This window comes from Carcharhinus amblyrhynchos, chromosome 4 (genome assembly GCF_965287045.1).
Source record: "Carcharhinus amblyrhynchos chromosome 4, sCarAmb.v2.hapA, whole genome shotgun sequence".
In the NCBI taxonomy this organism is placed as follows: domain Eukaryota; kingdom Metazoa; phylum Chordata; class Chondrichthyes; order Carcharhiniformes; family Carcharhinidae; genus Carcharhinus; species Carcharhinus amblyrhynchos.
In genome coordinates, this window is record NC_137327.1 from 61,079,975 (window position 1) to 61,102,843 (window position 22,869).

General features: G+C 42.2%; 1 protein-coding gene across 5 annotated transcripts in view; it reads left to right on the forward strand.

The window, feature by feature from the left end:
- Positions 1 to 22,869, forward strand: part of st3gal2 (ST3 beta-galactoside alpha-2,3-sialyltransferase 2) — a 458,059-nt gene that overhangs the window by 291,035 nt on the left and 144,155 nt on the right. For all 5 annotated transcript variants that reach the window (XM_080187249.1, XM_080187247.1, XM_080187252.1 and 2 more), the window contains one exon: positions 18,423 to 19,744. In XM_080187249.1, coding sequence (XP_080043375.1) covers positions 19,406 to 19,744 — 339 coding nt within the window. In that variant the 5' untranslated portion in view covers positions 18,423 to 19,405. The remainder of the gene's footprint in view (positions 1 to 18,422; positions 19,745 to 22,869) is intronic.

Below are 22,869 nucleotides of genomic sequence, written 5' to 3' on the forward strand. Positions count from 1 at the left end.
AAACCATCCGTCACTCAGCTTCCTCATCAAATGCGCCTATCATGCCAAATTTTCCTGCCATTTTTCCTTGCCGCCAGCAGGCGTTTTCCTGCCCTGAAACTAGGCCTGAAATCTCTTGCTCATGCTGGCTCCAATGCTCCCTTCTTCCCTAAGTACTCCCTGTCACCCAACAACCAAGTGTTCTCCAATCATCCCACAACGATCAATTCCAACAACAACAGTGGAAACAGAACCTTTCAACTGTCGATGGCGCCCGATCTGTTCAGCTCACTGCTTCCCATGACACGTCTCATGGCCTACCCATTCTCCGAGGGGGGAGTTTTATTTTTCACTCTGCACTGTGGATCTCGGCAGACAGTCTGCAATGAAATTCCTGATCCTTCACCCTACAAACTGCCAGTCACCCCAACCTTTGTTGCCCACGTTGCGTACTCTGGGGTGTATCCCAATAACTGACTCCACAGACAGACGCATGGGGAACACAGGTATTTATTTGCAGATCTCACTTGTTCAATTTCAAGTCCTGCTGCCCTCCCAGGGCAATCTCCGGCAGATCGACAGACACCCAGGATCACATTACCTGTGACCTGTGTCCCAGCATACATAACAGTCTCAAATGACCATAGACTGCCATCCCCTTTGAAGAGTAGAACTGATTGGTGGTGATTTAACATGAGGATCACTACAATTCAGGCGAGGGGTAAGGTTGAGAAGATGGGTCTTCATGAATAACCTTGGGAATTAAACCCACACTGTTGGCATCATTCCATGTCACAAACCACCTACTGAGATAATATGACCCCTGTGTGTGGCACTATCGACAATACTAAATGGGATAGATTCTGAACTGATGTAGCAACTCAAAACTGGGCATTCATGAGGTGCCATGGGCAATCAGTAGCAGCAAAATTGTATACAACCACAACTGGTAACATCATGGCCTGGCATATCCCTATCCTATCAGTTAAATCAAGCCAGGGAATCAGCTCTTGTTCAAAGAAGAGTGCAGAAGGGCATGCCAGGCGCATCAGCAGGAATACCTAAAAATAAGGTATTAACCTGGTGAAACTACAACTCAGAAGTACATGCATGCCAAGCAGTATAAGCATTGTGAATAGACAGAACTAAGCAATCCCACAACCAACGGATCAGATCCAAGTTCTGCAGTCCTGCCACATCCAGTAGTGAATGGTGGTGAGCAATTAAACAATTCACTGGAGGAGGAAGCTCCACGGATATTCCTATTCTCAATATGAGTCCAGCACATCAGTGAAAAAGAGAAGACTAAAGCATTTGCAATCATCTTCAGCCACCAGTGCCAAGTGGTTGATCCATCTCGGCCTGCTCCGGAGGTTCCCATCATCACAGATGCCAGTCTTCAGCCAATTCAATTCACTCCATATCTACTGTAGCTGCAAAAGCTACGGGCCCTGACAACAGTCATCAACAGTGCTGAAAACTTGTGTGCTTGAATTAACCATGCCCCTAGCCAAGTTGTTCCAGTACAGCTCCAATACTGGCATCTAACTGGCAATGTAGAAAATTGCCCAGGTATGTCCTGTCCACAAATAGTGGGACAAACTGTTGTCTCACAGCACCAGGGACCCGGGTTCAATTCTGGCCTTGGGTGACTGTGTGGAGTTTGCATGTGGGATTCTGTGATTCTATGATAAATCCAACCCATGCAATTACTACCCATTGGTTTTCTCTTGACCATGGAAGGGATCATCAGAGCAGCATAGTGAAACGGTGGTCAACACTATTGCCTCACGGCACCAGGGACCCATTTTTGATTCCCAGCCTGGGTCACTGTCTGTTTTGAGTTTACGTGTTTTCCCCGTGTCTGTATGCGTTTCTTTCAGGTGCCCCGGCTTTCCACGGTCTGAAAGATGTGCTGGTTAGGTTGTTGGCCATGCTAAATTCTCCTTCAGTGTACTCGAAAAGGCGCCAGAGTGTGGCGACTAGAGAACATTCACAGTAACTTTGCTGCAGTGTTAACGTAAGCCTACTTGTGACACTAATAAATAAACTTTAAAATATAAACAGTGTTATCAAGCAGCACTTACTCAACAATAAACTGCTCACAGATACTGGATTCTGATAGGGCTTCTCAACTCCTGACCTCATAACAGCCTTGCTCCAAATATGGACAAGAGAGTTGAACTGAACAGGTGAAATGAGAGTGACTGTCCTTGACATGAACCACGTTTGACTGAATGTGGCATCAAGGAGCTCTAGCAAAACTGAAGTCAATGGGAATCAGGACAAAAATTCTCCAGCGTTGGAGGCATACCTGGCACAAAGGAAGATGATTGTGGTTTTTGGAGGTCAATCATTTGAGCCCAAAGACAATGCAGGAATTCCTCAGACTGGTGTCATAGGGCTCAATTATCTCAGCTACTTCGTCAAATGACTTTCCTTCATCATAAGGTCAGAAGTGGGGGTGTGTGCTGATTATTGCACAATGTTCAGCACAATTCGTGACTCTTCACAAACTGAAGCAGTCTATGTCCATATGCAGCAAGACTTGAAAATATTCAGGCTAGGGCTAATAAGTGGCAACTTGCATTCATGCACATAATTGCCACACAATGACCATCTCCAACAAGGGAGAATCTAACCATCACCTCGTTACATTCAATGGCATTACCATCACTGAATCCCCCACTATCAACATTCTGGGTGACTAGAAACTGAACTGGAACAGCAATATAAATACTGCAGCTACAAGATCTGGTCAGAATTGGGCATTCTGCAGTGAGCAACTCATTTTATGACTCTCCAAAGCCTGTCCAGTATCAGCAAGGCACAAGTCAAGAGTGTGATGAAATACTCACCACTTACCTAGATGAATGCTGCTCCAACAACATTCAAGAGACTCAACATTATCCATGAAAAAGCAGCCTACTTGATTGGCACCCCATCTAGAGCAATCCCATCCAACTTACTTTTGGGAATGTCTACTCCAGTCTGTTAACGTTTTATTTGTCTCTACAAGGTTCTCCATGAGATGTCTCTTTAAAATGGTTTGGAACCCTCACTCAACTTTCCAATCCTCATTACTTGTTCTTCCAAGACAGAGGATTGGTCTCATGACACATCTTTCTCAACCTGGTTTGCAGGAGCAAACACCATTGGGGTACATCAGTAAAAAGAAGTAATAACAGAAATTATGAACAAATAATGCATTTATTGGCATTCATTTTAATGAAATGTAGCATTCTTCTGTTTGGAGTTTGGAGTTTCTGACTGAGGCTAATTCAACATTCTCACATTATTTCCGCCTGTGGAAAAGTTGTAGCTCTAATTCCTTTCCATTAATTTTTTGCATGTGACAAGAACACCTGCTGTTTGAAATGATAATAGAATATAGATGCCAGACATGAAAGAGATATTCACTCAGGAAACGAATAAATAATCTTTCCTCTGCTTCTGGTGTAATCACATGGTGTGCTAATCCAGCACTTGTATCATGCTACACAATACATATCAGTGGCTTTTAAAAATGAAATTTCAGTCTTTTATCTTTAATTACAATTGAAACAAAGAAATTGGATTAATTTTAACATCCTTTTTAATTCATTTCTGTTCATTTACCGAAGCGACAGGCACTGGTGATTTTTCCCCTCACACATTAAGGAAAATTGGGCAGCACAGTGGCACAGTGGTCAGTACTGCTGCCTAACAGTGCCAGGGACCCGGGTTCAATTCTGGCCTCGGGTGACTATCATAGAACATTACAGCGCAGTACAGGCCCTTCAGCCCTTGATGTTGCGCTGACCAGTGGAACTAATCTAATGACCCTCTAACCCAAACTATTCCAATATTATCCATATGTCTATACAATGACCATTTGAATGCCCTTAAAGTTGGTGAGTCCACTACAGCTGCAGGCAGGGCATTCCACGCCCTTACTACCGTCTGAGTAAAGAACCTACCTCTGACATCTGTCCTATATTTATCACCCCTCAATTTAAAGCTATGTCCCCTCGTGTTAGCCATCACCATCTGAGAAGAGAGGCTCTCACTGTCCACCCTATCTAACCCTCTGATCATCTTGTATGCCTCAATTAAGTCACGTCTTAATCTTTTTCTCTCTAACGAAAACAACCTCAAGACCCTCAGCCTTTCCTCATATGTCCTTCCCACCATACCAGGCAACATCCTGGTAAATCTCCTCTGCACCCTTTCCAATGCTTCCACATTTTTCTTATAATGCGGCAACCAGAACTGTACGCAATACTCCAATTGCAGCCGCACCAGAGTTTTGTACGGCTGCAACATGAAGCCCATATCTGGGTGGAGTTTGCACACTCTCCCCGTGCCTGCATGGGTTTCCTCCAGATGTTTTGGTTTCCTCCCACACTCCAAAGATGTACAGCTTAGGCTGATTGGTCAAGCTAAATTGGATCTTAGTGTCACGGGATTCGCAGGATAAATCTGTGAGGTTACAGGGATAGGGCCTGGGTGGAATTGTTGTTGGTGCAGACTCGATGGGCCAAATAGCCTCCTGCTGCACTGCGGAGATTTTATGAAAACAAACAAGCAAATAGTGTCAGTGAATCACTCAAGAGCCAATTAGTCTTTCAAAATAAAACTTTTACATTGCTGTGAGTGAACTTCAGAATATATGCAATAAACTACAATGAGTTTGCATTTTCCTGAATATACATGTTACACAATAGAGAAGAAAAACTTTGTTGAAACTGGCGTTTGTTCATAAACCTTTGACATGAGGGTAACACTGAGATTGATGATCACATCTGTCTTTGCCCACTCTGTCATAAAGTTACATTGCCTCAGCAAACTCTCTGTAGCACCTTGGAATGAGGTCTTCTTGGCAATGGAACTTGGAACTTTCAAAAGTTAATTGAAGGAGTCTGTGGGAGGGCAAAGGGATGTCTGATAAGCGGGAGGCTTTCAAAAGTGTGTTGACTAGGGTTCAGGATAAGCACATTCCTCTTAGAATGAAAAGCAAGACTGACAGAAGTAGGGAAACCTGGATGACTCAGGATATTGAAGCCTGGTCAAGAAGAAGAAGGAGGCACATGACACGCATAGGTAGCTGGGATCAAGTGAATCACTTGAAGAGTATAGGGGTGTAGGAGTAGAGTTAAGAGAGAAATCAGAAGGGCAAAAAGGGGACATGAGATTGTTTCGGCAGATAAGGCAAAGAAGAATCCAAAGACCTTCTACAAATACATAAAGGGCAAAAGAGTAACAAGGTAAAGAGTACGGCCTCTTAAGGACCAACAAGGTCATCTATGTGCAGAACCACAAGAGATGGTGAGATCCTAAATGAATATTTCTCATCAGTATTTACTGTTGAGAAAAGCATGGATGTTAGGGAACTTAACATAAGAACATAAGAAATAGGAGCAGGAGGAGGCCATCTAGCCCTTCGAGCCTGCCCTGCCATTCAATAAGATCATGGCTGATCTGAAGTGGATCAGTTCCACTTTCCCGCTTTCTCCCCATAACCCTTAATTCCCTTGTCTGTCAGAAATCTGTCTACCCATGACTTAGATATATTCAATGAGGTAGCCTCCACCACTTCAATGGGCAGTGAATTCCAGAGATTCACTACTCTTTGAGTGAAGAAGTTCCTCCTGAACTCCGTTCTAAACTGCACCCCCCTTATTTTGAGGCTGTGCCCTCTAGTTCTGCTATCCTTTCTAAGCGGGAAGAATCTCTCTACCTCTACCCTATCCAGCCCCTTCATTATCTTGTAAGTCTCTATAAGATCCCCCCTCAGCCTTATAAACTCTAACGAGTACAGACTTAGTCTATTCAATCTCTCCTCATAAGCTCATCTCCCTCATCTCCGGTATCAGCCTAGTGAACCTTCTCTGCACTCCTTCCAAGGCCAGTATATCCTTTCGCAAATGCAGGAACCAAAACTGCACACAGTACTCCAGTTGCGGCGTCACCAGTGCCCTGTACAGTTGCAGCAAGACCTCCCTGCTTTTATAATCTATCCCCCTTGGTATAAAGGCCAACATTCCATTCGCCTTCTCGATCACCTGCTGCACTTGCAGACTGGGTTTTTGCGATTCGTGCACAAGGACCCCCAGGTCCCTCTGCACCGTAGCATGCTGCAGCTTTTCACTCTTTAAATAATAATCCCTCCTACTATTATTTCTATCAAAGTGGATAACCTCACATTAGCTAATGTTATACTCCATCTGCCAGATCCTCACCCACTCACTCAGCCTATCCAGATCTCTCTGCAGACTTTCCGCACCTTCCACGTAATTTGCTTTTCCACTCATCTCCATGTCATCAGCAAATTTTGTTACTCTACACTCAGCCCCCTCCTCCAGATCGTCTATGTAAATGGTAAACAGTTGAGGCCCCAGCCGATCCCTGCGGCACTCCACTAGTCACCAACTGCCAACGAGAAAAGCACCCATTGATTCCAACTGTCTGCTTCCTGTTAGATAACCAATCCTCAATCCACGCTAACACCTTACCCCCAACTCCGTGCACCCTAACCTTCTGCAGCAACCTTTTGTGAGGCCTTCTGGAAATCTAAACAACACCACATCCACCAGTTTCCCCCTGTCTACCGCACCAGTCACATCCTCATAGAAATCCAATAAATTTGTCAAACACGACTTCCCCTTCATGAATCCGTGCTGTGTCTGCTTGATCAAACCGTTCTTTTCTAGGTGTCTTGCTATTTCTTCTTTGATGATGGATTCTAGCATTTTTCCAACTACGGACGTTAAGCTAACCGGCCTATAATCCCCTGCCTTTTGTCTGCTACCTTTTTTTAACTTGGGGAAATAAATAGTGATGTCTTGAGGAATGTGCATATTACAGAGAAAGAGGTGCTGGAAGTCTTAAAGCGCATCAAGGTAGATAAACCCCCAGGTCCTGATGAAGTGTATCCCAGGACATTATGGAAGGCTAGGGAGGAAATTGTGGGTCCCCTAGCAAAGATTTTTGAATCATCAATAGTCATGGATAAGGTGCCTGAAGATTGGAGAGTGGCAAATGTTGTGCCTTTGTTTAAAAAGGGCTGTAGGAAAAAGCCTGGGAACTACAGGCCAATGAACTTCACATCTGTGGTGAGTATGTTGTTGGAAGGTATTTTGAGAGACAGGATCTACAGGCATTTAGAGACACAAGGACTGAGCAGGGACAGTCAGCATGGTTTGTGAATGGAAAATGATGTCTCACAAATTTGATTGAGTTTTTTGAAGGGGTAACCAAGAAGGTAGATGAGGGCAGTGCAGTTGATGTTGTCTAAATGGACTTTAGCAAGGCCTTTGACAAGATACCGCATGGTAGGTTGTTGCATAAAGTTAAATCTCACGGGATCCAGGATGAGGTATCTAAATGGATACAAAATTGGCTTCTTAATAGAAGCCAGATGGTGGTTGTAGAGAATTGTTTTTCAAACTGGAGGCCTGTGACCAGCAGTGTGCCTCAGGGTCCACTTTTATTTATCATTTATATTAATGGTTTGGGTGAGAATATAGGAAATTGCTCCTCTGGGCACTCTTGTAGCTTGCCCCTTTCACCTTAAACCTATGCCCTCCAGTTTTAGACTCCCTTATCTTTGGGAAAAGATATTGACTATCTAGCTGACCTATGACCCTCATTTTTTTATAGACGTCTATAAGATCACCCCTCAGCTTTCTACACTCAAGAGAAAAAAGTCCCAGTCTACCCAGCCTCTCCTTATAACTCAAACAATTAAGTCCCTGTAGCATCCTAGTAAATCTTTTCTGCACTCTTTCTAGTTTAATATCCTTTTAGTGGTTCGTAAGTTTGCAGATGACACCAAGATTAGTGGCATAGTGGATAGTGAAGAAAGTTATCTTGGATTGCAATGGGATCTCGATCAATTGGGCCAGTGGGCTGACGAATGGCAAGTGGAGTTTAATTTAGATAAATACGAGGTGATGCATTTTGGTAGATTGAACCAGGGCAGGACTTACTCACATCTTTACACAGATTTACACAGTTAATAGTAGTGGGTTGGAGAGAGTTACAGAACAAAGAGATCTAGGGATACATGCTCATAGCTCCTTGAAATTGGAGTCACAGGTGGATGAGTGGTGAAGAAAGCATTCAGCATGCTTGGTTTCATTGGTCAGAACATTGAATATAGGAGTTGGGGCGTCTTGTTGAAATTGTACAAGACATTGGTAAGGCCACACTTGGAGTACTGTGTACATTTCTGGTTACCCTATTATAGAAAGGATATTATTAAATTAGACAGAGTGCAGAAAAGATTCATTAGGATGCTACCGGAACTTAATGGTTTGAGTTATAAGGAGATGCTGCGTAGACTGGGACTTTTTTCTCTGGAGCATAGAAGGCTGAGGGGATGATCTTATAGAAGCCTATAAAATAATGAGGGGCATAGATCAGCTAGATAGTCAATATCTTTTCCTAAAGGTAGGGGAGTCTAAAATTGGAGGGCATAGGTTTAAGGTGAGAGGGGAGAGATACAAAAGTGTCCAGAGGGACAATTTTTTTACACAAAGGATGGGTGAGTGCCTGGAACAAGCTTCCAGAGGTAGTAGTAGAGGTGGGTACAATTTTGTCTTTCAAAAAACATTTAGACTGTTACATGGGTAAGATGGGTATAGAGGGATATGGGCCAAATGTGGGCAATTGGGATTATCTTAGAGGTTTAAAAAAAGGCGGCATGGGCAAGTTGGGCCAAAAGGCCTGTTTCAATGCTATAATCCTCTATGACTGTATTCAATAGCTGGCTGTGGATTGCATTTTGAGTTCTTACTCTAGATCAGGGTTTCCCAAACTTTGCCAGCCATTCAACCTCGACTGAGCTCCCAAGAACATTGGGGTACTTCAAATATGATGCTGGAAAGCTGATTTTAATATCAGGCACATGCGCGCACTTTTCTCTCTCATATTGACGCACACATCTCTCTCTCTAACATTCACACACATGCACCCTCACACACAAAAACACACACACACATCCTCGCATCCTCACACACACAAACACACTCACATCCTCACACACACTCATCCTCACACACACACATCTTCACACACACAAACACACTCACATCTTCACACACACACATAGTCATCCTCACACACACATCTTCACACACAAACACACTCACATCCTCACATACACACACCTACACTCATCCTCACACACACAAACACACTCACATCCTCACAGTCATCCTCACATGCACACAAACCACTCATATCCTCACACAAACACACTCACATCTTCACACACACATACACACACACACACAAATACACTCACACCTTCACACAAACACACTCACATCTTCACACACACACACACACACACACAAACAGACACATCCTCACACAAACACATCTTCACATACACACACACACTCAGATCCTCACACACACACATATGCTCATCCTCACACACATACACACACACATGCACATAGACTCATCCTCACACACACACACAAACACACTCACCTCTCTTCAAGGCCCGAGCCCCTCCTTTCCAGAGGCCCAAATCTTTCCCATTCCTTTCCTGAGGCCCAAACTCCCCACTTCTTCCTGGGGTCCAAACCGCGTCGCTCCTTTTCTGAGGCCTGAACTGCATCACTCCTTTCCTGAAGTTCAAACCGTACCGCTGCTTTCCTGAGGTCCAAACTGCACCATTCCTTTCCTGAGCACAAACTCTACCTCACTTTTCCTGAGGCTGAAATGCACCACTCCTTTCCCAAGGCCCAACCCGCACTGCTTCTTTTCCAAAGCCTGAACTCCACCTGCTCCTTTCCACCTGCTCCTTTCCTACGGCAGCCATCCCCTGTAGGCAATGCATAGCCTGTCCTCACTGTTGCCTCACAGCTGGTCAATTTCTCTCCTGCCAGCTCCTGTCTGACCTCTGGAAAGGAATGGGGCAGTGCGGTTTGGGCCTCTGGAAAGGAACGGTACAGTTTGGGCTTCTGGAAAGGAGTGATGCAGTTCAAGCCTTAGAAAAGGAGCAATGTGGTTTGACCCTCAAGAAGGAGTAGGGAGTTTGGGCCTCAGGAAAGGATAGGCCTAGTCAGCTTATCAGCATCTTGCGCTCCAAGGGATCATGCTCTGATTGGCCCATTTTACTTCTCTAATTCTTTCTAAATTTTGCATGTTTGGACCAGCGTTTACCAATCATGTGACAGCCACCAACTTCCAATGCTATTTTTTAAAAAGGCCAATTTCACATGTTTTCTGCCCTTTCCAGCCATCCAACATGGTTTTCCCTCTGGTAAATTACCAAGAGGCGGCAATGCTACATGGGTGTTAGCAAATGGCCTGATCCGAGGAAGTCTGACATGATCAGACTCTGGTGGGGGTTGCAACTTCTCCCACAGTAATTGCTGTGGTGTAATGTGACCATGAAATTCAGCATCCAATGTCTATGTTATGCATCAGTTGTGTCAAAACAAGCTGGACTGTTTTCAGCAAACAAATCTGGTTTTTAATCCTAAATGTACAGTGAAATGCAATCAGAAATACTTAAAATCTTGGAAGAGAGGCAACTAAGAATTTGTTGATTTGTGTAAAGTCATGTACTTCAATGGAGAATGACCAATCGATTTCATGGAATATTAGTCCTAGTACTGCTGGTGGGGGAAAAGAAAACACCAGATGGTAGCAAATGTGATGCACTTTGTGCATTAGTTTGATTTTACTTGCCTCCAAATTTGTGCTTATATTATTTGCAGGGGCAAAAGCCATTCTTGGCTAAGATCAATTTGACTTTCACAGAAGATATAAAACACAAGACAAAAGAACTAGTAAGACTTCTATGTAAGAGGAGAATATAATACAATCAAAAAGATGTGCATTTGTTTTTGTAGATTTTGAAAACATCTTCAATAGGATCAGAGAAATAAAATTAACAGAGATACAATGGTCGAAGTCCCACATTGGGAGACTTCTTGAGAAGACAAATGGACGTGGGATACAGGGTAATCTGATAAAGTGGATTCGTAATTGGCTTAGCAGTCGGCGACAGAGGATGATGACAGATGGCTGCTTTAGTGAGTGGAGGCCAGTGACCAGTAGTGTACCACAGGGATCCATGCTGGGCCCCCTATTGTTCATCAGTTATATAAATAACATTGATGACTATGTGGGGTGTAGGTTTGCTCATGACACAAGGATTGGCCGGGTGGTTAAAAGTGACGTTGGGTGTCTTGAATTACATGAAGATATAAATGAGATGGTCAAATGGGCGGTTAAGTGGCAGATGGAATTTAACCCTGAAAAGTGTGAGATGAAACACTTTGGAAGGAGTAATTTGATAAGGAATTATACAATGAAAGATTTGACACTAGGAAGTTGCGAAGAACAAAGGGACCTTGGCGTGTTTGTCCATAGATCTCTGAAGGTGGAAAGGTATAATATGGTGCTGAAAAATCATATGGCACACTCGCCTTTATATATATTTTATATAAATTACAAAAGCAGAGAGATCATGATGGAATTGTATTGCACTTTGGTGAGGCCATAGCTGGAGTACTATGTGCAGTTCTGGTCGCCACATTATAGGAAGGATGTGAATGCACTTGAAGGGGTGCAGAGGAGATTCACCAGAATATTGCCTGGGATGGACATTTAAGTTATAAAGAGAGGTTGGATAGGCTTGGGTTGTTTTCTGTGGAGCAGAGAAGACTGAGAGGTGATCTGATCGAGGTGTTCAAGATTATGAGGGGCATGGACAGGGTGGATAGGAAGCATCTGTTCCCCTTAATTGAAACGTCAGTTACGAGGGGACACAAGTTCAAAGTGAGGGGTGGGAGGTTTGGGAGGATTTGAGGAAAACCCTTTTTACCCTAAGGGTGGTGATGGTCTGGAATGCACTGCCTGGGAGGGTAGTGGAGGCAGGATGCCTCACATCCTATAAACAAGTACCTGGATGAGTACTTGGCATGGCATAACATTTAAGGCTATGGGTCAAGTGCTGGCAAGTGGAGTTAAGTGGACAGGTCAGGGCCTTTCATGTGTCAGTGCAGACTCGATGGGCCAAAGGGCTTCTTTTGCACTGTAGTATTCTGTAATTTTATGAATGGAATATTAGATAGATGCTTAATGATGGCTTTGTATATGAGACAAACTCCAAGTGTTCGGATATCAAATGAAAAGTCAGAGGAAGGAGTGATTCGAAAGGAGGATGACAAGGATGATATTTGCCACCTATGCTATTGAATATGTTTATAGCAGCAATGGTAAGGGAACAGTTAATTACATAGAGGCAGAAGTGAAATTTGGAGGTCTGATAAAGAAAACTGTTGAACTTTCGAATGGCTAAACCTTGGTAGGACATACTACGTTGTTGGTTACCCAAATACTGTATTGGATTGTGGAATTAAGGTCAAAAGTGGACAAAACCCAAGGTTTTACAAAATGCAGGTGAAATCATGAGAATTATAATAGTCAAGGAACAGTTGGATCAGGCGGGAATACTATTAGGGAAGTTTGGCAATGGCAAACGGCTGAGGAGTTCAGAACTAAAAGTACAATGAGAAAATGAGACACCATTTAATGGAAAAATAGAAAATATGGACTAGATAACCAGAGGAAAGATTAGCGAAGATTCTGTTAAAGGGTGTAGCACCACAGGTCAGAACTAGAAATATAGTGAGAAAATGAGACCATTTAATGGAAGGTAAAGGATATTGACTAGATAACTGAAGGAAGGGTTCGTGATTATTTTGTTATAAGGTGTAATTCTGTATCAGGGGGGTTCCAGAAACCTTCCAGAGAGCTTGTGGGGTTGGAAATCCATGAATAAGAAAAAATGACAGAGGTTTTGGCAATGACACAAGAAGGGTGCAGTTTGCCTGAGGTTATCAGATAAAAAGAAATGAGTCAAATTGGACATGTGTTGAGATATAATGGAATGTTGATAGGGGTGTTAGAAGCAGTTGGAGAGGAGAGCTTTGGCACCATCTAAAGAATGGGAAATTGCATGGAGATTTGAATAGAGAAGCACAAGTCAAAGAGTGAATTGAACCAGAAAGTGCCTTAACCAGACCACTGCTGATGATGTTTATGATATTATTGTCAAAAACTCCCACCAGTGAATGTTCAGTTATTATAAATAATTTTGCTGTTACAAGTGGATTCTTCACTCTAAGTACCTCCTTTCTGGTGTGATCCCAGTGATAGTTGTGGCAGAACTTGATTATGACAGACCCTCCTGTTCAGGTGGGACGGTCATTATGCAGTTTAAGGTATACATATACATTACAATATTACAAAGACTGCCACATGGGGAAAGAATGATTTACATGGATGCATACCACTGTGAAATACTTGGCAAAGAGTGACCTGGATGTGAATCAAAGATTTTGCAAAGGCAAGCAGATTAAGAAGTTGGACCCAACGCTTCACAATTACTTTAATCCAGTCTAAGCATTTGTTTGCAAAACAAAATGTAGTCCACACTTTCCAAAATTGGGCCCTTGGGATCAACTTCCTCCGTCTTGATCAGCTCAGATGTCGTTTTATCCAGACACACAACTAGCTCTTCTCCATGCCTCTGAACCTCTTTTGTGTGCTTTGCTCCTATGGATAATGATTTTCAACTTTATTGTTGGCCATCTGAAATTCAAATCATTAGTTGCAGTTCCTGTGGTTTTGAGACATAGATATTTTCTTAGAGATGATGCTGGGTACATCCATTCGCCCATCTGCAATAAGTATCTTAGAATTTTATTAATTGATTATGTAAATTCTATTCAACTTCATCTTCAACCTTGATCATAAATCCACCTGAACCATCTTTTTGTTCTTATTATGTTTCTAATTAATTGAATGTTGGAATCAAAGGACAGTTGCCATGGAAATGAAGTGTGATTGGGTGGGAGCTCCGACTGCAGGTACCTCTGCTTCTTGACAGTTATGCCTTCGTAATAAATTCAAGCAATTGTTATATTACCTTGCTGGAACTGTATACTCCATCTTTCTACTGCCTGTATTAGCAGTGATTGATGAGTGATAATTATTCCAGAGTATTCAATGTTTCAGTAAATCAGTGACACTTTCTCCCCCACCACTAACCATCCCTCCCACGTCAGCAAAAGTAAATATTATTTTAAGTAACAATGTATTTTATTCCACACTAGGACTTGCACTCATAACAACCCACTCCAATATGACCAACCTGCAAATTATGGCTCATTGAAAGATCATTCTTTCACGGATAATATGACACAGCCCCAGTAGAAGGGTCATGAACAATAAAATAAAAACAAAATACTGCAGATATTCAGACTATGACTGCCAATCTGATTTTTCCAGTTTATATATAGATTAAAATCACCAATGGTTATTGCTGTTCTGTTATTTCAAGCATCCAGTATTTGTTCTTGTGTGCTTTGTCTGCCATTATGGTTACTGTTAGGAGGCCTGGAGACAATCCCATTCATGATTTCTTTCCCCTAATATTCCTCATCTCCACCCAAACCAATTCCACATCCTGATTGCCTGAACAAAGGTGATCTTTAACTATTGCATCAATGCCATTGTTGATTAACAATACTACCCCTTCACCTTTACCTAGCATTATATTTTTCTTAAATATTATATATATATCTCAATATTCTGGACCCAAGCCTTGTCATCCTGCAGCCACATTTCCATAATGGCCACCAGGTCACACATTTACTTACTTCAATGTGCACTATCAATTCATTTATTTTGTTAAGAATGCCTTTAGTTTTGTCTATTTGTTAACCTTGTATAATCTAATCTTGAGTATTGGTGTTTCTTAGGTTTTATCTCCCTGTTTCTTCTATAACCCTCATTTCCCCTATTACTATAAAGCTCTACTGCCTTGAGTCTATCCCTTGATTTGCTATATCACTCCAAGCTTGATCCCTCACCCATCCACTTCATGTCTGTTAATCTTGTCAGAATAAAAATATGGACATTGAAAAACAGATCAAAGAATAACCGATTATAACTTCATAAAGATGTCAGTCAGTCAAAACTAATACTCTACTTCAGCTTGTGTAATGTGGCAATCAGCAACTATCAGCCAAAACAGATGGCCAAACAGGTTTCTCCAGATAACCTTATAATGAATGCTTCGCTAAATGCAAGACTTTCTAATGTAATCAGCTCAGCAGGGGTCTGTTTACACAGACTTTTTAAAAATTCATTTATGGGATGTGGACATTTCTTGCTAGACCAGCATTTATTGCCCATCCCTAGTTACCTTTCAGAAGGTGGTGTTGAGCTGCCTTCCTGAACTGCTGCAAGAAATTCTAAGATTTTGATCCAATGACAGTGAAGGAACGAAGATATATTTCCAAGTCAGAAGGTGAGTAACTTGGAGGGGAACCTCCAGGTGGTGATGTTCCCAGGTATCTGCTGCCCCTGTCCTTTTCGATGGTAGTGATCATGCATTTGGAAGGTATTGGCCAAGGAACCTTGGTGAGTCCCTATGGGACATCTTGTAGATGGTACACTCAATTACTACTGTTTGTCAACGGTGGAGGAATTGAATGTTTGTGCAAGGGGTAGCAATCAGCAGTCTGATTGCTTGTCCTAGATGGTGTCAACCTTCTGGCGTGTTGTTAGAGCTGCACTCATCCAGGCAAGTGGATAGTATTCCATTACAATCCTGACTTGTGCTTTGTAGATGGTGGACAAGCTTGGTGGCATCAGGAGGTAAGTTACTTGCCACAGAATTTCTAGCCTTTGATCTGCTTTAGTAGGCACAGTATTTATATTGCTGGTCCAGTTCAATTTTTTGGTCAATGGTAACTTCCAGAATGTTTACTGTAGGGATTCAGCAAAGTTAATGCCATTGAATGTCAAAAGGCAATGATTACATCTTCTGTTGTTGGAGATGATCGTTATCTGGCACTGTGTGGTGTGAATGTTACTTGCCATCTCAGCCCAAGACTGGATTTTTTCTAAGTCTTGTTGTATTTGAACATGGACTGCTTCAGTATCTGAGGAGTCGCAAATGGTGTTAAACATAGTGCAGTCATCAACAAACATCCTCACTTCTGACCTTATAATGGAAGGAAGGCCATTGATGAAGCAGCTGAAGAAGGTTGGGCCAAGGACACTACCTTGAGGAACTCCTGCAATTCTGAAGCTGAGATGATTACCTCCAACCACCACAACCATATTCCTTTGTTTCATTTATGACTGAAAGCTGTGGAGGGTTTTCACTCTTGATTCCCAGTTGTCCAGATTTTTTAGGGCTCCCTGTTTCCATACCCAGTCAAATGCTGCCTTGATGCCAAGGACTGTCACTCTCATGTCACCTCTGGTGATCAACTGTTTTCTCCATATTTGAACCAAGGCTGTAATAATTATGTCATGAATTGAGTGACTCTGACAGAACCTAAACTGAGAGTCTGTGAGCAGGTTATTGCCAGACGATTAGGGTTGTTGATGACCCCTTCAATCACTTTACTGATGATCAAGAGTAGACTAATGGGACAGTAATTGGCTGGGTTGGATTTCATAGAATCATAGAATGCCTACTGTGCAAAAGGAGGCCATTTGGCCCATTGAGTCTGCACCAGCCACAACCACCAACCACTCAGGCCATATTCTGCAACCCCACTTATTTACCCTCCTAATCCCCTGACACTAGGGTCAATTCAGCATGGCCAAAACCCAGTCCCTCGCTCAAACTAGCCTCCCATCCAATGACATTGTCTATACTTTCTGCTGCCTCAGAAAAGCAGCCAGCATAATTAACAACCCCATGCATCCCGGACATACTTTCTTCCATCTTCTTCCATCAGGAAAAAGATGCAGAAATCTAAGGACATGTACCAACCGACTCAAGAACAGCTTCTTCCCTCTGCCATCAGACTTTTAAATGACCTACCTTGGATTAAGTTGATCTTTTTCTACACCCTAGCTATGACTGTAAACACATTCTGCATTCTCTCCTTTCCTTCTCTATGAATGGTATGCTTTGTCTGTACAGCATGCAAGAAACAATAGTTTTCACTGTATACTAATACATGTGATAATAATAAATCAAATCAAATCAAATGCTTAGGTCTTTGTATCTATCATACACTTTCTTTTTCTGTTTGATCTTCCCCTGCATTCTTCTAGACAACCAGGTGGGTTCACAGCTGGCAGTACCACACTTACTTTTGGAGGGGACATGACTACTTTATAAAATTAGAATCTTGTTTTTTACTGCTTCCCACAGATTTATCTCCCAGCAGTGTTGTCCATGTTCACCTCAGCCAAATTCCTTTCATTCCTGCAAAAGTTGCCTTTTCCCAATTAAAAACCTTCATTCCTACTTTATCTTTGTCCTTTTCCATGGTAATGCTAGATCTAATCAAATTGTGATCACTATTCCCCCATATGGTCGCCAACTATCACTTCATCCACTTGCCCTTGGGAGATAAGGGGAGGCAAGTCTAAGAGCTTTTAAACTTGCCTTTCAAAAGATCCTGAGGTCCAGACTATGATACACGCCTAAGCTAGTCAGACTCTATGAACATTGCAGGTGGTATAAAATGCATACCCCATAATGGAACCAGCCAGGTCTGAAGTGAGCAATGTGGACTTGCTACCTGCACACTTAGAAGGCTCTGGCAAAAATTGTTGAGACCAGGAATCCTGGAATAGGGTTCTACCCTTTATTTTTAAACACCTCAAGTGTCAGCTCAACTCACAAGAATCAGGGTCTATGTCATTCATTCACTTGCAAATGTACCTGAATGGCCCCTGGAGGTCCACCCCTGCCCCTTATCTTAGCTCTGTGCTGAACATAGGATGATTTTTGCTGCACTGAGCCACAAAAACCAGAAGATGCCAGGTTCAATCCTTGATCCATGCTGTTGGCTGGTCTCAGCTATAATGGGCAGTTAATTTCAGTGGAACTGGGCTAGAGAGCCTAAAATTTAGCATGGATCTGACCTCTGATTTCTATCTGATGAACATTGCTGAAGAGTACATGGTTATGAATGTCAGATGAGACAGGGGTTGAGTTTTGCTTTGATGCCCCCCACAGTCAAATAACCTGGTGCCAAACATTATGTGGGCTCACAGATAAAGAAAGAGCACTTGGCACAGGGCTGCTGGTACTCCTGAGTTTTAGCCCAAACCTGACAAAGAAAAGGAAGGGAGAAAATTAAGACAAAATGTTATTTTGGCCACAGTGGCTTTTAAATTAAGAACAGAAGCTGATGCCTAGTAATGTAGTGAACTGATTTATATAATGGTTTGTTTCCTAATCTAGGACTTTGAATTGATTGAACCACACTTGAATAAGGCACTTACTGAGCGTAAAAATGGGTGGCGCGGGCTTGTAGGGCCAAAGGGCCTGTTTCCTGTGCTGTGCTGTTCTTTATTCTTTGTTCACACAGAAAAAAAGAGCAGAGCACTTTGTTTTGATTTGTTTATGGACTGTGTAGACTGAACTCTTTTTCTCTTTTTTAATCTAGGCTTTTCATGTGGAGTGGGACACGCTGTCTGCCTGAGTAAGTCCTGAGTAACTGGCCAAACAGCAAAACCCAGAAGAAAAGCTGACGTGGGGTTTAGAAAACAGAGCACACCCGTCTAATTAGTTCTGCTGCATGTGGAGGGGAAAAATGTTTTTTAGCCTTGTTGTAATCTCTTGCCTGACAGTGTATTAAGGAAGCTGAATGGCATCGACAAACATACAGAGGACTTGTGAGCAGGCAGTGCTCTCATCTGCACGCCTTGATTTACCTCGTTTTTTTTGAGCACATATCAATAGTCACCTTGGCAACAGCTCTCTAGCAGACATACCTCTTCATGAAAATAAGAGACCACAAGAGATGCTATAAATTTCTGAAGCAGCAATCCGGGTTCCAGTTAATACGAGGCAAGACTTTTTGAGAGACTTCGTTTGTGGCTCACAGTGTGAGAGTAAATCAAACAGCAGTTTAACCGAATTAATCTAACATCTTATCACGGAAAAACCAAGCCTAATCTCTCAGAGGACTAAAGAACTAACGAGTCAGCTGCTTCAAGGAGTCTGATTCTGTCAAGCTTGTTCCAAAGGATAGTGGAGATTTTTTTTAACTGTCACTATATCTGAGGCAAATGGAGATTTAGCAAAACCTCCAGCTTCGCTTGCAAAGGGGAGGAGAGAAGTGAAAGCAGAGGCTGAATGTCTGACTGAAAGAGAAATTACCAGCAAGCAGTCTCTGCTGAGAATGTTTAACTGCTACGTGCCAGTGTTTAATGGAACAGCTGAAGCATTCTCTGAGGAACTCCAATTAAAACCAACAGCAAGCCTCCATTAGATTAGACAGAGATAAACAGCACATTTGATTTTTGACACTCTTTCACTTTTGACCTCTGCCCACCTTGCTGAAGTCACTCAACAGTACATGAGAATCAACAACAAGAACTTTTTGTCACAGCCAAAGGTCCGAGCCCAAAGTGCAACAGTGTGACAATGAAGTGCTCGCTTCGGGTATTTATCCTCTTCCTTGTGCTTCTCGTTGCCTTTCTGACTTCGCTGTTTTTTACTTACACACTGACAGGTGTGACCAACATGGCGTACCTGGAGACCCAGGGTATGGAAGATGCCCACCGGGTCAAGCTGGTGCCCAGCTACTTGGGGGTACAGAAGTTGAGCAAGGATCTTGTAGGTCAGAAGACGTGTGCTTGTGATCGTTGTGTGGGTGACCCTGGTGTGTCACAGTGGTTTGATGAGCACTTTGATCAGGATATTCTACCACTTTGGACAAAAGCAAACATGAAGTTAGACCCTGATGTGTACAACTGGTGGGTGGTGAGTATCCTTACACTTAGAAGAGAAGTGATCTAAATATGAATGTTTTTCAATTTGTTTTCCTCATCTTCTGAAGGCATTGACTCATGCATGTTGCTGACAATTCTCTAAGCTCTCACTTAAATGTCCTTTGTTTGTCTGTGAGCCTAAGCTATTTGAATATGGAGACATCTCAAACAACCAAGAGATTCTCTGGTATCTCTAAATAACTGAAGTCATTGGTTCCTAGTATCATTCAAATAAATTTCCTCTGCCCCTTCTCCAAGTCCTTGACATCCATGTTAATGCATTGTAATCAGGAGCTGAGTCCCCCCACTTTCCCCTTCCTGAGAGTATTGAGGCCAATTGTATTTCATACACTATCAACTTGGCTGAGATCGGCTAAACCACTAAGCTGGCAATCTCACACAGAGAGACGAGAAGGATAATTGCTCTTGGAAATGGAAACGTAATGTTTGCATGTTTGAAGACGCTATTCTGAAGTTTTGTTTGAGGCATTTGTGACAAAATAGCAGAGTATTAAGCATTGAGAGTACTCTTGTAACCATGTTTATAGAATCATACATCACAGAAAGAGGCCACTTAGCCCATCTGATGTGACTACTTATGCACCCTGAGGACTGGGGCTGGAGCCGGGAAGGGGGGATGCTGCAGGAAGAATCGGCTGACCAGGACTGTAACAAACTTTTGGAAAGATTTGTTCTTCGGAGTAAATTCTTCCAATTCTCTTTTGTAACTGCTTCACCTGCCTTTTTAAATGACGACAACCTGCACCAAAGTAATTTTCCTCGCCTCTCATCTGGTTCTTTTAGTAGTTATTTTAAATCCTCTGGTTAATAAAGACTCCCAACAATGGAAACAAATTTCTCTTGTTTACTCAATTAAACCCTTTATAATTTTGAACACCTCTATTAAGATTCCATTAACTTTATCTACTCTAAGGAGCACGTGTACCAGTTTCTCTGGCCTCTCAAATAGCTGAAGTCACTGACTCCTGCTCTCATTCAAAATAATCGCTTCTGCACTTATTCCAGGATTTTTAGCTTTTTAAAACAAAGTGCCCAGAAATGAACACAATGTTCAAACTGATTAAGGTTCAGCAAAATTTTTTTGTTTTTGCACTCTAAACCTCTATTTATAAAGCTAATGATCCCATATTATTCATAATAGCTTTGTTAACTAGTCTTAACACCTTTAAAGATTGACATGCATAAATGTCAAGGCCTGTCTGTTCCTGCACACCCTTTAAAATTGTAATGATTTGTTTATGTCTCTCCTCGGATTGCTTAATTTTGAACATGCCCCAAAAGAATACTTTTTCCCAGCAATGACTGCATTCAGCTTAGTAACTTCATCATTGATAGCAGAATATGTAAAAAGATTAATTTGCAAATGCCTGGTGATGAATGTGGGGAAGTTAGTTCACACCACCCATATATCTCAATATCTTAGTCTGTTTGCAGGTTTAGCACACAATGAATTGAAACAGCTTTCAGCACCACTGAATAGATAGTTTGGTAAAGGATGAAGGTCACTTATCTATGTCTTGTGAGTCTGGGGAATGTTGTTTGCTCACTGTTTATAGTAATAAAGCGATGGAAGAGCTTATGTGGACTATATAACCAGGGAGAGATTGAGATGACCATCAGAGTATCTTCTCGGGTCCATGTTACCTGAAGTCTACATTGTTTGTCTTTTGTTGTGTGACACATGGAATATAAAGGAAGGACAGATTCATTCTGGAGGGTAAGTCCAGCGTCAGAAGCAGAGAGTGGGTGATTAACACAGGAGATTTTCTGCTGGTCGTCTTATTAATTATGCATCCGTGAGGGACACATCAAATCTCATGGCAGAGTGGGCAGGAAATGTAAAACCCCAAAGAAAATAGATAAATTGATGGAATGGGCAAATAGGAGGCAGATGAATTTCAATGTAGAAAAGTGTGAGATGTTGCATTTTGGTAGGAAGAACAGAGACAGACAATATGAAATAAGGGGCAAATTCTTAAGGGGTTGCAGGAGCAGATGGACCTGGGAGTGTATGTGCATTGTTCATTGAAACTAGCAGGATAAGTGGAGAGTGTAGCTGATAAAGCATATAGTATCCTGGGCTCTATTAATAGGGGAAGAGAGTGCAAAAGCAAGGAGGTTATGCAGAATTTATATAAGACACTAGTTAGACCTCAGCTGAAATATTGTGGACAGTTCTGGCCACCACACGATAGGTAGGATGTCAACACATTGGGAAGAGTGCCAAAGAAGTTTACAAGAATAGTTCCTGGGTTGAGAAACTTCAGGTATAAGGATAGATTAGAGAGGCTGGGACTAATCTGCTTGGAGGGAAGAAGATTAAGAGGAGATTTGATAGGGGTGATCAAAATCATGAGGGGACTAGACAGAGGAGGTACGAGTTCCTGCTCGTAAATGGATCAAGAATGACAGGGCACAGATTTAAAGTGTTTTGCAACAGAACCAAACGTAATAGGAGAAAAATCTTTTTCACAGAGTGAGTGGCTCGGGTCTGGAAAACACTGGCTGAAAGTGTGGTGGACACAGGTTCAATTGAGGCATTGGATGATTATTTGAAAAGAAACAATGTGCAAGGGTATGGGGAAAAGGCAGGAGAATGGCACTAAGTCATGACGCTCATTTGGAAAGCTTCCTTCTGCACTATAACAATCCTGTGATTCTGTGATAGTAAACCCACAAAGATTAGATCAAGTGAATGTATGTTATACAAAAACCTGCTTGTAATAACTCAGCACAAATGAGGACTGGGTTTGTATTAAAATTGTAATTTCAATGTTCATACATGGCCAGAAAAAAACAAATAGAATGTGATGGGATATGATGCATAAACCTATGGTAGCAACAGTGAAGTTTCATTTGTCCTGGTGAGACTACATCCGGACAGCTCTGATGAATGGTCATCCTGACTCAAAATGGTGGTTCTATTCTCTCTCCACAGATGCTGTCAGACCTGCTGAGATTTTCCAGCATTTTTTGTTTTTGTATCTGGACAACTGTCCAGTTCTGATCTCAATGATACTGAATGTGAATGCGAAGTCAGATTGTAAGGCTGACTGATGAACATAAGGATTGATTGTTCACCCTGCAGAAACATAC